This window comes from Aulonocara stuartgranti (genome assembly GCF_965226115.1).
Source record: "Aulonocara stuartgranti genome assembly, chromosome: 20".
Lineage (NCBI taxonomy): Eukaryota > Metazoa > Chordata > Actinopteri > Cichliformes > Cichlidae > Aulonocara > Aulonocara stuartgranti.
In genome coordinates this window covers 24,737,360-24,750,823 of record NC_138956.1, presented here as the reverse complement: position 1 = coordinate 24,750,823, position 13,464 = coordinate 24,737,360, and the positions used below count along the sequence as shown (strand labels likewise).

General features: G+C 39.4%; 2 protein-coding genes across 7 annotated transcripts; one reads left to right on the top strand and one right to left on the bottom strand.

Annotated features, from left to right (window-relative positions):
- The first annotated feature begins 105 nt into the window (after positions 1-105).
- Positions 106-3,760, top strand: LOC309696752 (uncharacterized protein). Of its 3 annotated transcripts, XM_082518126.1 has the most exons (6): positions 106-391; positions 501-634; positions 733-860; positions 966-1,025; positions 1,120-1,309; positions 1,488-3,760. In XM_082518126.1, the coding sequence occupies exons 1-6, from the start codon at positions 382-384 to the stop codon at positions 1,596-1,598; spliced, it is 633 nt and encodes a 210-aa protein (XP_082374252.1). In that variant the 5' UTR covers positions 106-381; the 3' UTR covers positions 1,599-3,760. The 3 variants fall into 3 exon arrangements, with proteins under 3 accessions (XP_082374252.1, XP_082374251.1, XP_082374250.1); XM_082518125.1 differs by having other exon boundaries at positions 172-391; positions 504-634; positions 1,120-1,604; XM_082518124.1 differs by having other exon boundaries at positions 172-391; positions 1,120-1,604.
- Positions 3,761-4,217: 457 nt separating this feature from the next.
- On the bottom strand, positions 4,218-13,444 carry creld1b (cysteine-rich with EGF-like domains 1b). Of its 4 annotated transcripts, XM_082518114.1 has the most exons (13): positions 12,923-13,444; positions 11,503-11,627; positions 11,008-11,176; positions 10,684-10,804; positions 10,502-10,584; positions 8,667-8,777; positions 8,324-8,415; positions 7,991-8,170; positions 7,795-7,890; positions 7,621-7,704; positions 5,908-6,003; positions 5,671-5,811; positions 4,218-5,580 (listed from the first exon to the last, which is right to left on the bottom strand). In XM_082518114.1, the coding sequence occupies exons 4-13, from the start codon at positions 10,798-10,800 to the stop codon at positions 5,360-5,362; spliced, it is 1,221 nt and encodes a 406-aa protein (XP_082374240.1). In that variant the 5' UTR covers positions 10,801-10,804; positions 11,008-11,176; positions 11,503-11,627; positions 12,923-13,444; the 3' UTR covers positions 4,218-5,359. The 4 variants fall into 4 exon arrangements, with proteins under 4 accessions (XP_082374240.1, XP_082374241.1, XP_082374239.1 ...); XM_082518115.1 differs by lacking the exon at positions 11,503-11,627; XM_082518113.1 differs by lacking the exons at positions 11,008-11,176; positions 11,503-11,627.
- Between the last annotated feature and the right edge of the window lie 20 nt (positions 13,445-13,464).

Below are 13,464 nucleotides of genomic sequence, written 5' to 3'. Positions count from 1 at the left end.
AGCCTTCTCGCCTCAGGCTTTCTACATAGATGAGATCCAGGGACACTCCCTAAATATAGCTATTGGCACAGTCTAATCTTTCTTTATGAGTGCATTGATGCGTACCACTTAATGCAGCAGCTTTCTTTTGATAGGGTGTAACTTGATTCCCAAGGCAACTGTTGCCACCGCAAAACACTAAACACATACATCGGTACGGCAATATAATCTCTAACTAGCACCACTATAGCAATCCGGTATATTTAAACTTGGATTTGTTTTTTTTGTGTGTTGTTGCATGTTGATTTAATGCTAAGGCAACTACGCCTTTAAGAAGAAAAGTAGAGCTTTGAAAGTTTCATTGGACTCCTCTGGTGTGCCAACAGAAGTGTGAAGTATAAGATGAAACTACGTAAGGAGAGATTTTGTTTTCCATTTGTTGTCCTTTTTTTAAGTATTACTGGTTTTATTTAAAAGTATCTTTTAATTCTTTAATTCTGTTCACTTCTTTATCCTCACAGCAGCCATCTCCATAGCTCCCACGCCAGTCTGTATTCCTCGCGCACCTCCTGTCCGGCAAGCTCGCTGCCTGGTGGATACAACCGTAAAATTTCCCGTAATTTCGGACTCCGCACAGTTTTGGAAAAGCAATCAGGTAAGCAGAGATTTCTCAATTGTGTGGTTTATCATAGAAATAGATTGTTTAAAACAACAACAAGAAAAACCAAACCGATCCATAAATATGCTTCTTAGAGTATTCCCAGATTGAACCCTTTACACCCACCATTTGTTCATAAACGGACTGTCAGTCTGGAGACACCAGATGTTCACCAGCACAACCACCAGAGGACACTGATCATGCAGAGAAAAGAGCATTACAGGTAGGTGCACTAAATCATTTCACTATCACTGAATCACTTGTGCCATTTCCCTCTTTCCTTTGAAGAGCTGACTTCAAAGACAATGACTGAAAGTTGCTGTGTCAGATATCATCAGGTATGGCGAAAACCCTTCTATGGAACCAGCAGTGAGAGAGAAGAGTACAGGTAAAATAGTGGAGGATACCATTGACCTTTTTATATTGAAAAACAACAACAGTTGTTTCTGGCAAAGAAAAGCTGCTCTTTTTTATCTCCGTAGGAAGGAGTTGCGAGAACAGCTGAAGAGACAAATAGAGGAGAAATGTGCAGCAATAAAGCTGCAGCTGGCCAATAAAATAAAGGAAGCGGAGACTCTCCGAGAAGCAGACCGCCTCGATCTGGCCAGTGAACGAGAGCAAAGGATCCAACACAGCAAAGCAATGGCGGTGTACAGAGATGAGAACAAGAGGGTACAGCCCCACACATACATTATATATCCACTATTAATGCTTTTGTGGTTATGGCCCCATCCGGTAGTGCCCTGGAAATGTTTCATCATGCTCTCAGGTTACAAAAATACAGCGAGTGTCTGAGTGTGGGTGGGTTTTTTTTTTTTTCCTTCTTGTTTCTTTCTCTGCTCGTGAACAGCTAATGGAGCAGAGCTGGAGGGACAGAGCACTAACACGTTCCCAGGAGGCCCTGAATGAAAGAGAGCTGCTGCGCCTCAACCCCATCAACTGGAGTGGAACACTGAAATAGGTCAAACCTCCCCAGGAGGTCAAAACGTCAGACTTAGGCCTCACTGTAGCATGTGTGTCAGGTGGAAAAATGGGATCCCAAATGTACAGTGCAGAATCACTAAAGGAACTAATTTTAAAACATTTTGGATTACATACAGTCGTGTGAAAAAACGGGTACACAGTCTTTCAATTCACAGTTTTTGTATCAGGTCATTAAAAAAACAAAATCTGGTCCTTGGCAAATCTTAAAATTAGGTCAATACAACCTACATATCATACAATGTCATAATTTATTTAAACACAAATTCAGACAAAATACAGAAGCAGTGTTTTAAAAACTTAGTACACCCTTATTACTTCTATAGGAATTCAGAAAGTAAGCAACACTAGGTGAGCTGATCAGTTTCCTCTTACTTTATTGATAACCAGGAAGCTTATCAAAAACAATTTGAAGTCCACCAGTATATGGTGATAAAGAGTATTCAAAAGTTTAAAACACTCAATACCGTCACTAAGCTTTCCAGAAATGGATGTTCCAAGAAATTCACCCCAGGGTCCAACTGCATAACACTGAGGAGAACCTGTCAAAAACAAAAAGGCTCTGCCTGTCTCAGTTCTCATGTTAAATGTTAAAGTTCACAACAGTATAATTAAAAAAAAAAAAAAAAGACTGAACAGGTATGACTTGTTTGGAAGGGTGGCCACATGAAAACCAAACATCACTGGTACAAACACTTCATACCACCTGTCAAGCACCATGTTGTGCAGCCACAGGCAATTTGCAGTCATTGAATCAAGCGTGAACTCCTCTGTATGTCAAAGTACTCTAAAGTCAAATGTGAAGCCACCTGTTTGACAGCTAAAGTTAAGGTGAGCCATGTGAAAGGATAATGATCCTAAGCGCAGCAGCAAATAAACCAAATGGCTGAAAAAGAGAAGAATTAAGGTGTTGCAGTGGCCCACAGAAAGTCCAGACATTGAGAGCTGTGCATAAATAAATGCCTGCAAACCTCAATAATCTGCAGCAAAGACGTAATGAGTGGCACAAAATTCTTCTGACTGATAGAATCACACAGAAAAGCAGTTAGTTGAAGTTATTGCTGCTGAAGACGGTTTTACAAAGGATTCAATCAAAAAAAGACTTCAGCATTTTTACTTTGTTTTTTGTCTGAGGTTGTAGTTACATGATTTATGGAGCAGATTATTTTGTATCATTACATCCTGTAAGTAAAACCTTAGAATTGAAAGAGCGTGTACTTTCTTTTTAACATCACTACACAATAACAATGAGAACCTTTCTAATAAAAACACATTAACTAATGCCAAGAGTTTATCTCAATGATGAACTACTCCCGATTTCCCTGTCATTTATAATATGATGCAAACATGGAACTCTGACAAAGATCAAATAAATAAATAAACAAAAACAACAAACAGTGCCAGACTTTTTATTGTAATGCAAACATCGCTAATGAATTTTGACTCTGGACAACATTCCACACTCGGAAAATCATCAAGCATAACTTAAAATAAAAATAAATAGATAATTGGACGGATAAAAAGTGACGCTCTATTGAGTGGCAATCCAACATGATTCTAATGTATCTCCCAGAACTACAATTTAACTCTTAAAAATATATGCTGATAGCACACACACACAAGTATAAAGGAAATATTAATAAAATATGACAACATAAATATAACTTCAAAATAAAGGCAACACAAAACGCTTGTATGTAGAATAGAGCTGGGTCCTGTTCCAGGAGGTTTAGAAAACTGAGTTTAAAAATGAACTCCGAGTTGTTTATCTCTGAAATAGGCAACTTTGAAGTTTACCGCAAGTTCATTTAACTCTGATGACAATAACCCCAAGTTAAACGCACACATGAGTAGAAAAAGAAAGTAACCGTCAGTTACACTCTGATAATGCAATATTCCTATTCATGTGGATCTACACAGCATTTTTATCCGTTGTTTTCAAGTGTTACCTTTTGAGAAAGTGCCTAACTGGTTCTGCAGGGCATGCGCTGGCATGTACCCAGTGAAGGGCACGCCATCACTGGGTACATGATCAAATGATAGAAGGTACCACAAAGAAAATCAAGCAGCAGTATAATTTGTTGTTTCTTTGCTAGATTTATTTTTCAGTTTTGCACAGAATAAAAATACGGTGCAAAGTGAGACAGTATGTGTGTGTCATAACTGTCAGATATTACATTTAAAAAAAAAAAAAAAAAAAAAAAAATGGTATCCCAATCTATGGATATGTCCAAACTGAAACTGAGAAACTCTTCCCAGACAGCTAAAATAACAGTGAAATAAAACTGAAACAAATAAGCTTAACTTGTTCCTTGTTGTATTTACTTAGTTGCAACTATATTTAGCTTGTTTATGCTTAATGATGACTCTGTAAAAAGGCACAATTTACTGTCTCTTACACTAAATCAGAAAATGTTAGACTATTCAGCATTGCTGATGGATCCACTTCTGGTCACTACTGCTATCTGGGTACACGCAGCGAGACTGGTTTGGGCCATTTTCAGTGGAAAATATGTTCAGGTTCAGACACCAAACTTTAGAAACTGTCTTTCAAAACGATGACAAAATTTCATGACCGAACAACAATATGTGGAGCAAGTCGCTTTAAAATATGTTTAATTGCATTTTAGTGCCCGTTAAAGTCCTTGCAGCCTCATTTTCACTTGATTACAACATGACAAATGTGATCATTAACCAGCATCATGTGTCTAAAGCTTTATACAGATTAAAATGATTTAAACAATAAACACCCATTGTTTTAGGAACATTCAGTGGAGTTCAGACAGGTTGACAGCTACAGATTTTATTCTGACGTCTGCAGGATAATTTGCTTGGCTCTGACCTCTATTTAACTTTTTATTATTTAACTCTATTTCTAGAACTGAAAAAACGTTTCTCGGGGTTAACAAACTCAGCACTGTTGGCTTAACCTGCTTCCTGTAACAGGATCCTGGTACTTAAATAAGTAATGTTGGTGACCCAGCAGCTATTAAAAAGTTATCTTCCATGCCAAGTAGGACAAATAAATACATAGGGTGCTGTATCTTTCATTTCCAATCCTATTTATCATGCATTATTATTACAAAGAATTATTCTGGGACAAAGAGGTAAAAAGTTATTCTGTGAACATAAATAAATGGCTGTTCTTAATGTAAATATCCCAGAGTTTTATGAGTGCTTCACTGGGGGAATTTGGGAAATTGTGATATCTCCATCCTACCCAATGTCCCACAGCGGTAAGTTCAAGTGCATTAGTAACCTGACACACTCACAACTCATGTGCCATTCAAACTATGGGAGGGAGGGAGAGCTGAAATGGGGAAAACGCAGATGGACTTCATGAATAGAGTAGATGAAAAAAAAAAATAAATCTTTTCAAGAGAGACAAAGACCAGACATCATATCCAAATGCATAAGATTTTCACAATCAGTAGTGGTCTTTATGTCACCCTTGTTCCCAACACAGCTGAGGTAGGGAAGTAAGTTCAGTTCCTTTCCATCAGTGCAGTGATGCTTCGTTACTCCTCTTAAAGCTTCATGGCTTCATGTTCTTTAAGTTCTCCCTTCTTCCCGTGTTATGCAACTCATACACATAAATTAACCCACGCCCTTTAAATTAATTCCCCAGTCACAAGTAAATCCCTGAAAATCTAGCATTGCAAAGCTAGTTTCTTGCCTCAAACTGATTCCTATTTACCCAAATTGACCCGTCTTTTTATTCAAGCTACGGTCCAATGCAGTCTAGCGTCCCTTCAGAAATCCGTCCAGCATGTAGTCTCCCTTCTCAGTCAGCCAGTATCCAGCCATAGCAGCCACACCTCCAATGAAAATAGCTGTGAAGACCATGTCACCCTTGGCAGCAAGGGTGGCTAGGGCACAGATTACCACTCCAAAGAACATCTGTTGCAGTACAAGGACCTCATCATCTGTCATATCGTCAAAGAGTCCCTTCTCTGGGCCAGCTGAAGAGGTAAAAGGAAAAGAAACCAAGAGGTCTGAAAAGCTGTACGCTGCATGTGTGTGTTTGCATATTCCTTATGGCTTTTTCTTACCAGGAGGTTTATTTTCAACACAGATGCTGTCTCTTCTGATAAAGCCATTAGCACAGTCACAGTGGAAGGAGCCCTCCTCATTTATACAGGCCTCATTGAGTCCCGGGCATGCTATGGCACGTTCACTACATTCATCTATATCTGTAAGAGGACACAAAGAAAACAAGTTTAAACACATCAGGAAAAGAGAAAAGGAAACTGATGTTGAGATTCAGTAGCCAGTTTGTGTATACATACCAAGACACTTCGCTCCCTTCAATCTGTAGCCACGCGCACATTTTTTACAGCGGGCAGGACCACTACCCATGCAGCCCACACATGCCTGGTCACATCCTACAAAACGCCAGAAATGCAGTGGTCAGCATTACATATTGCTATAATAAACATTTTTTCACCAGGAATTCCACTGCACATTTATTAAGTCATTTTACTGTAAAAGTAATGAGGCTTTGTTACCATACTTGATAAATATCTTCGCCCTTTTTTCAGTTTTTTCTTACTACTTAAAATAACTTGTAGTCAACAAGTGAGGTTAGATCAAATAAATTACAATTACAATATTACAATTGTAACCTCTTTGGGAATCCCACAAATTCCTTTGTGGAAGAAAAACTCTGTCCTACACCACCTAAAGAGAAACAACAACTAACCAGTAATTGGACTAAACTGTTTTGCATTTCATATTCAAATTAAGATGCGTTTGCAAGGTGCAGTCACCAGCCACGATGTCAGGTACACCCGTTTAACTGCTTATTAACACAAATCTCTACCAATTACATGGCAGCGACTCATTTCAAGCATGCAAACAAGTTCAACCAAAGCATCAGAATGGATATGAAAGGTGATTTAAGTGACTTTGAATGTGGCATGGATATTGACGCCAGCCTGGCTATGAGTACTTTACTGATCTACTAGCATCTTCCTACACAACCATGTTTACAAAGAATGGTCCAAGAGAAGAGAAAATATGAGTGACAGTTCTCTGGATGAAAATGTCTTGCTGATGCCAAAAGTCAGAAGACAATGGCTGGAATACTTTGAGCTGAAAGGAAGCTAACAAGTCACTCAAATACCCACTAATTCCAACCATCTCTGAACTCACAACACATCAGACCTTGAACTAGATGGGCTACAGCAGCAAAAGACCACATCTGGTGCCACTGCTGTCAGCTGAGAATGAAAATCCAGACTGCAATTTACACAGCCTCTCCAAAGTTGATCAACATAAGATTAGAAAAAGGCTGCCTGGTCTGATGAGACTCAATTTTTGCTGTGACATTTGAATGCAAGGACTAGATTTGGCATAAACAGCACGAAAACATGGATCTATGCTGCCTTGTACCACTGGCTCAGGCCGCTGGTGGTGTAATGGCAAGGGGAATATTTTCATGGATCACTTTGGGCCTGTGCATCGAGCATCGTTTCAATAGGATAAAGCACGATGTTACAAACACATCAGTGAGTTAGCGGTACTCAAATAGCCTCCACAGGCATCAACCCAAAAGAACAACTTTGGAATGTGGTGGAATGTGAGATTCCCATCAGTCATTTTAATCTGACAAATCTACAGCAACTGCATGATGCTAGCGTGAGAATATGGACCAAAATATCTGATGAACATTTCAATGGAACTTGTTGACTTTTTGACATGAAAAATTAAGGCAGTTTTGAAGGCAAAAGGGGGTCCAACTCATTAAGAGCAAAGTATAACTATCAAGTGGCCAATGAGTGCATGTCTTTATGCAGTTTGATTTAAACATTCCTTGAACTGTGAGAAGTAGCATACAATAACACCACTCACATTTTGTGATGAGACTTACTGAAACTGTATTATCACATATGCTCCAGATGTAACTAAAAACCTGCCTCTTATTACAGCAGCACCACAAAATATGCATGATTTAATAAGTTCCAGGAAAATGAAAATAGTAACTAGAGAAAAGAACATACCTCTGCATTCATATGATCCATCTGTGTTGTGACAGTAGGTGTTAGAAGGGCAACGAGCCAGCTCTGTACCGCATTCATCGATGTCTAGGAGACATACAAGCCATGTCAAACAACAGAAAGTTGGCACCGAATCACTGAATTGCTATTGAGTGACCTCTAAAGCCACAAACTCACCAACACATTTGTTGTCATGAAGGATCCAGCCGGGTTTGCAGTCCAGACATTTGTAGTCCTGCGGCCCTGAGCATTTCTTGCATGAGTGGTAGCAGGCTACAAAGGATGAAAGACACAGTCACAGGGTGAGGGTCAAGTTTAGATGACCCCAGGCAGGATTTAACAGCGTGGAAACCATTATCTGAATCTGTGGCACCTGCACAGGCTGCTATGCTGTTATTGGAGCTTTTCTCTCTGTAGTAACCATCAGCACAGCTTTGGCAAAGATGGCCTGAGTACCCGGGATCACAGACACACTCTCCATCTCCCAGGCGAGTACCCTCCCCTTCACAGCGGCCCAGACCTCCACATGTGCCACCGGGTCCAGATGGACACTCTGTATGGGATAAGCAGGATATCAGTGCTACACTTTAAACCTACAATTAACATGATTCTGATTATCATCACTGAGTTCCATGCGTTTTTAATATTTTTTGGACCGACTAGGTTGTCAGTGCTGACATAAGGCAGCTTGTGTTTAAAGCCACACCTTTGCAGTCAGGTCCAAAGTGTCCAGGTGGACAGCAGAGTCTCAGCTCCTCTATACACAGCCACTCAAACAGGTCTGGTGCTTCCTGCTGTCTGTAGGATGTACAGATCACATCAGTTAGGAAGTTAAGACAGGGGCATGATATAAAAAAATAAATAAATAAATTTTAAAAAAATCAGCATAACCTAATTACACAGGAGAAACTGACGGTGCCACCTACACACTCTACAGACAACTTATTCTTTTAAATTACATTTCAAAATGTGCGTCAGAAGACCTTTTCCTGCTGATCTAATTCATCTCAATTTAACACAGGTTCATGCATGAAAGCAGCTTTTTTTACCTGTGGAACCACCATGTCTCCACTTGGTCCTCTATCTGCTCCAGCAGTCGATTACATTCAAAATCTGTTTTCTCACAAGCAGATTCTACTATCTCTAGTAGGCGAGTTTCACTGGAACACAAGTTTGGACAGAGACAGCAACATAGTCATGAAGTAAGAACACCCTACCCCTTAAATATGATTTAACCCCACCTTTTCCAGTAGAAAACTTTTGGCAAATATATATATTACACAATAGGGCTGGGCCATATTATACCGTTCACGGTAATACCGGTATAATGTTAGGCAACGATAGGAAAATGAAATATCGCGATAGAATGGGAGTAAAACGTGCATGCGCAGTGCCTTTGTTTTCATACGCACATGGCCGATTGTTGAGTGAAACAGATGAACCAGAATTGGTTTGTAAAAATGGTGCAACTTCCGTGATGTGGAACTGGTTTGGTGTTTGTCCGTCAGATACACGACAAAGCACATTTTTTTGCAGAACATGCAAGCGGCCGTTGTTATTGTCATATTTGTCGGACTAAGATGCTCTTAAATCTGGGAGTAATCTGGGTCCTAAACTCCGTATGCTTCAGGTCAAACAACACTGCAGCATCACAGAGTTAAAAACTGTCTAAATTCTTTCATCTTTAATAAAACGATCAGCATTGCTGCTTTACCAGGTGTAACTATGAAGTTTAACTTCCAGGCATCCATGAAAACTAAAGTTATTACATTTAACGGAGTTAGACGTTAGCAGGAAGCTAGCGGAAGTTAGCTCGCTAGTTTCGCTAGTTACCTAAGCATGATATAGCATGTTCTGACTGAGAGATTTCTGAAAAAAATCAAACGTACAGCTCTGCTATCACTTCCAACATAAATGAAGACAGGAAACTAAACAGCAGTGACGTTTGTAGGGTTACTGAAGTTGGGCTAGCTGGTATATAATGATGTGCTACGTGATCGCTAGCGACACAGCTATGTTAGCATAACATAAACAGTGAAGCTGGAGGACGAACACTAACACTTTTCCACTTATAAAAGTTAACGTGAAGGTTCCTCATGGTTAGAAACAAATGCAATCGCATGGCAGGATGCTGTAAACGGACCAAACTTCAGTCAGGAGAACAACTGAGATAATCCATCCACAATACGAGGTTAGTCATTAATATACTGCAACAACATGGGAATAGAGCAGCTGCCAGAGAATTCAACATTAATGAATCAATGGTACAGAAGTGGAGGAAGCAAGAAGAATGAGTTTAATAAAGTTTGATTTATCTGACTGCTTTGTTTCGCTTAATGTGCCTTATAATCCCGTGCACCTTATGGTCCGAAAAATACGTACTGCACACTGCAGTTTAATGTTGCAAAGCACCTCTTTTTAACTTCAGTGGATATTATACATGGTTATGCTCAGGATATGTCAGCCCATTTCTACTGGAAATGCCTTTTGGTTAAACTTTCAGCAAGGAATTTGCATTTGTACTGTTACATTTTTATAAAGCTTTAATGTACATAAAAACCAGCTTCTTGTTTAAGTGAAAATAAATGGAAGGTTGTCTTTTTGCGCTAGTAATGTTGTGGAGTTGTATTTTGTCTCGCATCAATTATATCGTCGGTTATATCGTTATCGCAAATTTTCAAATATATATCGTGATAAATATTTTTGGCCATATCGCCCTGCTCTATTACACAAACTATCATACAAATATGCAGAGGACAGGATGTCTAGTAATATAAGTTATTATGTGAATTTAATTTAGCAAAAAGACGGAACTAGTCGTATTAGACATTGTGAATATATGAGCAGGTATTTGCTAAGTACTCCAACAAAAAATTAGTCTTACCTGGTTGCATATTTAGCCAGCTTCTCCTCCTCCCAGGCAGTGTTTCCTCCCCCAAAGTTCTTATTGGCTGTTCTCTCCAAGCCCTAGAAAGAGTAAAAGTTAGGGTCCTAAAAACATTCTTTTTAAGGTTTGCTCAAAGAAGACAAGCAAGCATTGACAGTTTCTTTGGATACAAGGACTACCTTAATGAAACTCTCAGTGAGTTTTTTGCAGGTTTGGCACGGTGCTGTCTGGACTCTCACCACGGAGAGCTCTGAGAGAAGCACCAGAGCAGGCAGGAACGGCCAGGCCCACCACATGATCCTATAGACAGCATGCATACAAACAAACGCACAAACAATTAATGTTTAAAAAAAAACAATCTTTTTTTTTTTTTTTTTACAAGTTTTGTTTAAACATCATAGCAAGTGTCATCAAATGCACCTACACTTCCAGAAAAAACTGTGTTTCTAGAGATCTGATCACAACTATGTGGTGGACAATACAAAAGAAACTGTAATACGAACCCATAGCTGTGCAAAACGCACTAAAATTCTTCTTCTTGCTTCCTTTATGAATCAGCATGTCTTCTTCTTTCTTCACTATATCCATGAACCTCCTCTGAGCTCTTCCTCTTTTCATTCTGCCTGGCAACTCCATATTCACCATCCTTTGCCTAATATATCCACTATCCACCTGCATATGACCAAATCATCAGTTTGCCTCTCTAACTTTGTCTTCAAACAGCTCAACCTGAGCTGACCCTCTGATTTAATTTCAAATCTTGTGCATTCTGGTCACTCTTGATGAATATCTTAACATCTTCAACCTCCAGCTCTGGCTTCTGTTTTATTTATTTTTTATTAGGGCTACCATCTGCAAACCTTATGTCACAGGAAGTCTCATTGCCATCTTGTAAACCTTCTCTTTCACTTTTATGGTTATCCTTATTTCACAAGTTACCCCTGACTCCACCCTGCCTGCACTGTCCTCTTCGTCGCTCTTGCATACTGTGTACTTACTTTGGATGGTTGAGCAGTATTGACGAGTTGACAGGTATTTGTCTTTCATTCCTCTTCTCTCCAGATCATACCTTCACCTCTTCCAATTCTCTTCCACCTGCTTGCAACTACTGCTACAAATCACACTGCCGTATGCAAAATTAGTCCACGAAGACTCCTGTCTGACCTAAGCTGTCACTCTGTTTATCAGCACTACAAACAAGAAGGTTTTTTACAGCTGATCTCTGATATAATCACACTGCCACCTTGAACCCATCTTTCACTCCAGCTATGCACCTCATCGCTACCTGACTGCTTTACATGTTTTCCCCATGCTCCCCACACAGTACGTTTGTGATGGTTGACTTTTGAAGATTGTAGTGAGTGATTCAATGCCATATTATTATGATATTACTTAAATAGCACTAGCACGGCTACATTGCAGTCATATTGTGCAAACCTCCAAGCACCTTCACCACACTAGTGTAGCTAAAATAAAATATTGTAAGACTCTTTTTCTGATCTACAAATAGCTGCATAAGTGCTGACTAAAACCAGAAGGAAAGAACTAGCATGCTTATACTAAAGCCAAGGGTGCCTGGAAGCTTAGTTTTGATTTACATTTTTATTTGTTAACATGACAGTAACAGGTTATGCACTGGAAAATGTCTCAGAAATTATATTGGTTTATGAAACAGGAAAGCCTCTCAGGTTGTTTGCTTCTCATTATTGCGCCACAAAGCAGAAATAAAACAAGTTGATGCTGCTTTCATCAGGTATGATTCAAGAAGCTGGAGTAGCCTTTCCACAAGATGTTAAAGAAGTTGGAAATACTCCTGTCCTTTATTTTATAATTCATTTATGTTATCATTTATGACTCATTTTCTAATATGCATAAATATTAACTGTACATTTGAGATTTTACCGAGTGTAATAAGTATGTGCGTGTGCGTGGTGGGATTAATCCTCTCCATTTTTTTAATTGACTTTAAACTGTCCAAAGTACCCATCTTTATTTTTTTTTTTTCGAATGTATCTCAGCCTTCACTTCCTAGGTTTTTGATATAAAAATCGGGTTTCATTAAATGCAGTCCAAATTAGATCTGTGAACAGTATGAATTTTTGTTAGACTTGTTAAAAGCTAGTCTTTAAAACAAGCAGCTTTAGCCTGCCTTAGCTTCATCGTTAGCCTGGTTAGCTCAGCATCAGCACCACCAATTAGCCGACTAGCAGCTGGCTAAGGTCAGTAGTTAGCTGCTAACTTAAGCTAACGCTGTGTCTATCATAGTCTGCTTATCTGTCCGGTGTGTCTTTGAAGATTGTTGATATCGGTTACCATATCCTCCTTAGGCTATTTAGCGTTAAATATGGACTAACTAAGCCGCATTAAGGCAGCCAATTTGAAATTAGCTTCAGGCTTTATTGATGATCCAGGTCTTACCTTGCCGAAAAGCCACCACCTCCGTTGCTGCTGTCGCTGTGCCACTGATGATGATGATGATTGTCGGATTCCCCGGTGATTCAGGTTCATAAAAATGCAGGCAGAGCTTCACATTTTGGACATCCACTTCACGTTGAACGCTTCAGTCGTGTCATTTTAGCAGTTGTTTGCTAGCTAATGCTGTTAGTGCTCACAACGCAACAGAGGAGCTTTAGTACCGTAGTGCTGGGCTGCAGTGAGATGAATGAATGAGTGAACAGCTTCCAGTCGCTTCTCTGTTTTCCATAAGGAGGAACCACCCAAACCTTCTGGGATTTAAACAATCAACCAATCATTCAGCATCCAGCTTTACATAAGTCAGTGCTGCATCGTCCAAGTATGAAACAGTATGTAAACATTTAAGACTAACTCTTTAAATGTTTCATTCTGATCATATTCTGTGCCGTCATGCTATGGTTCAGGTCCATTTTGACCCGACCATGAATTCCCTCATAATAAATTTCTAAAACTCATTTTCAAGTACAGATCGAATTATAGTGTTT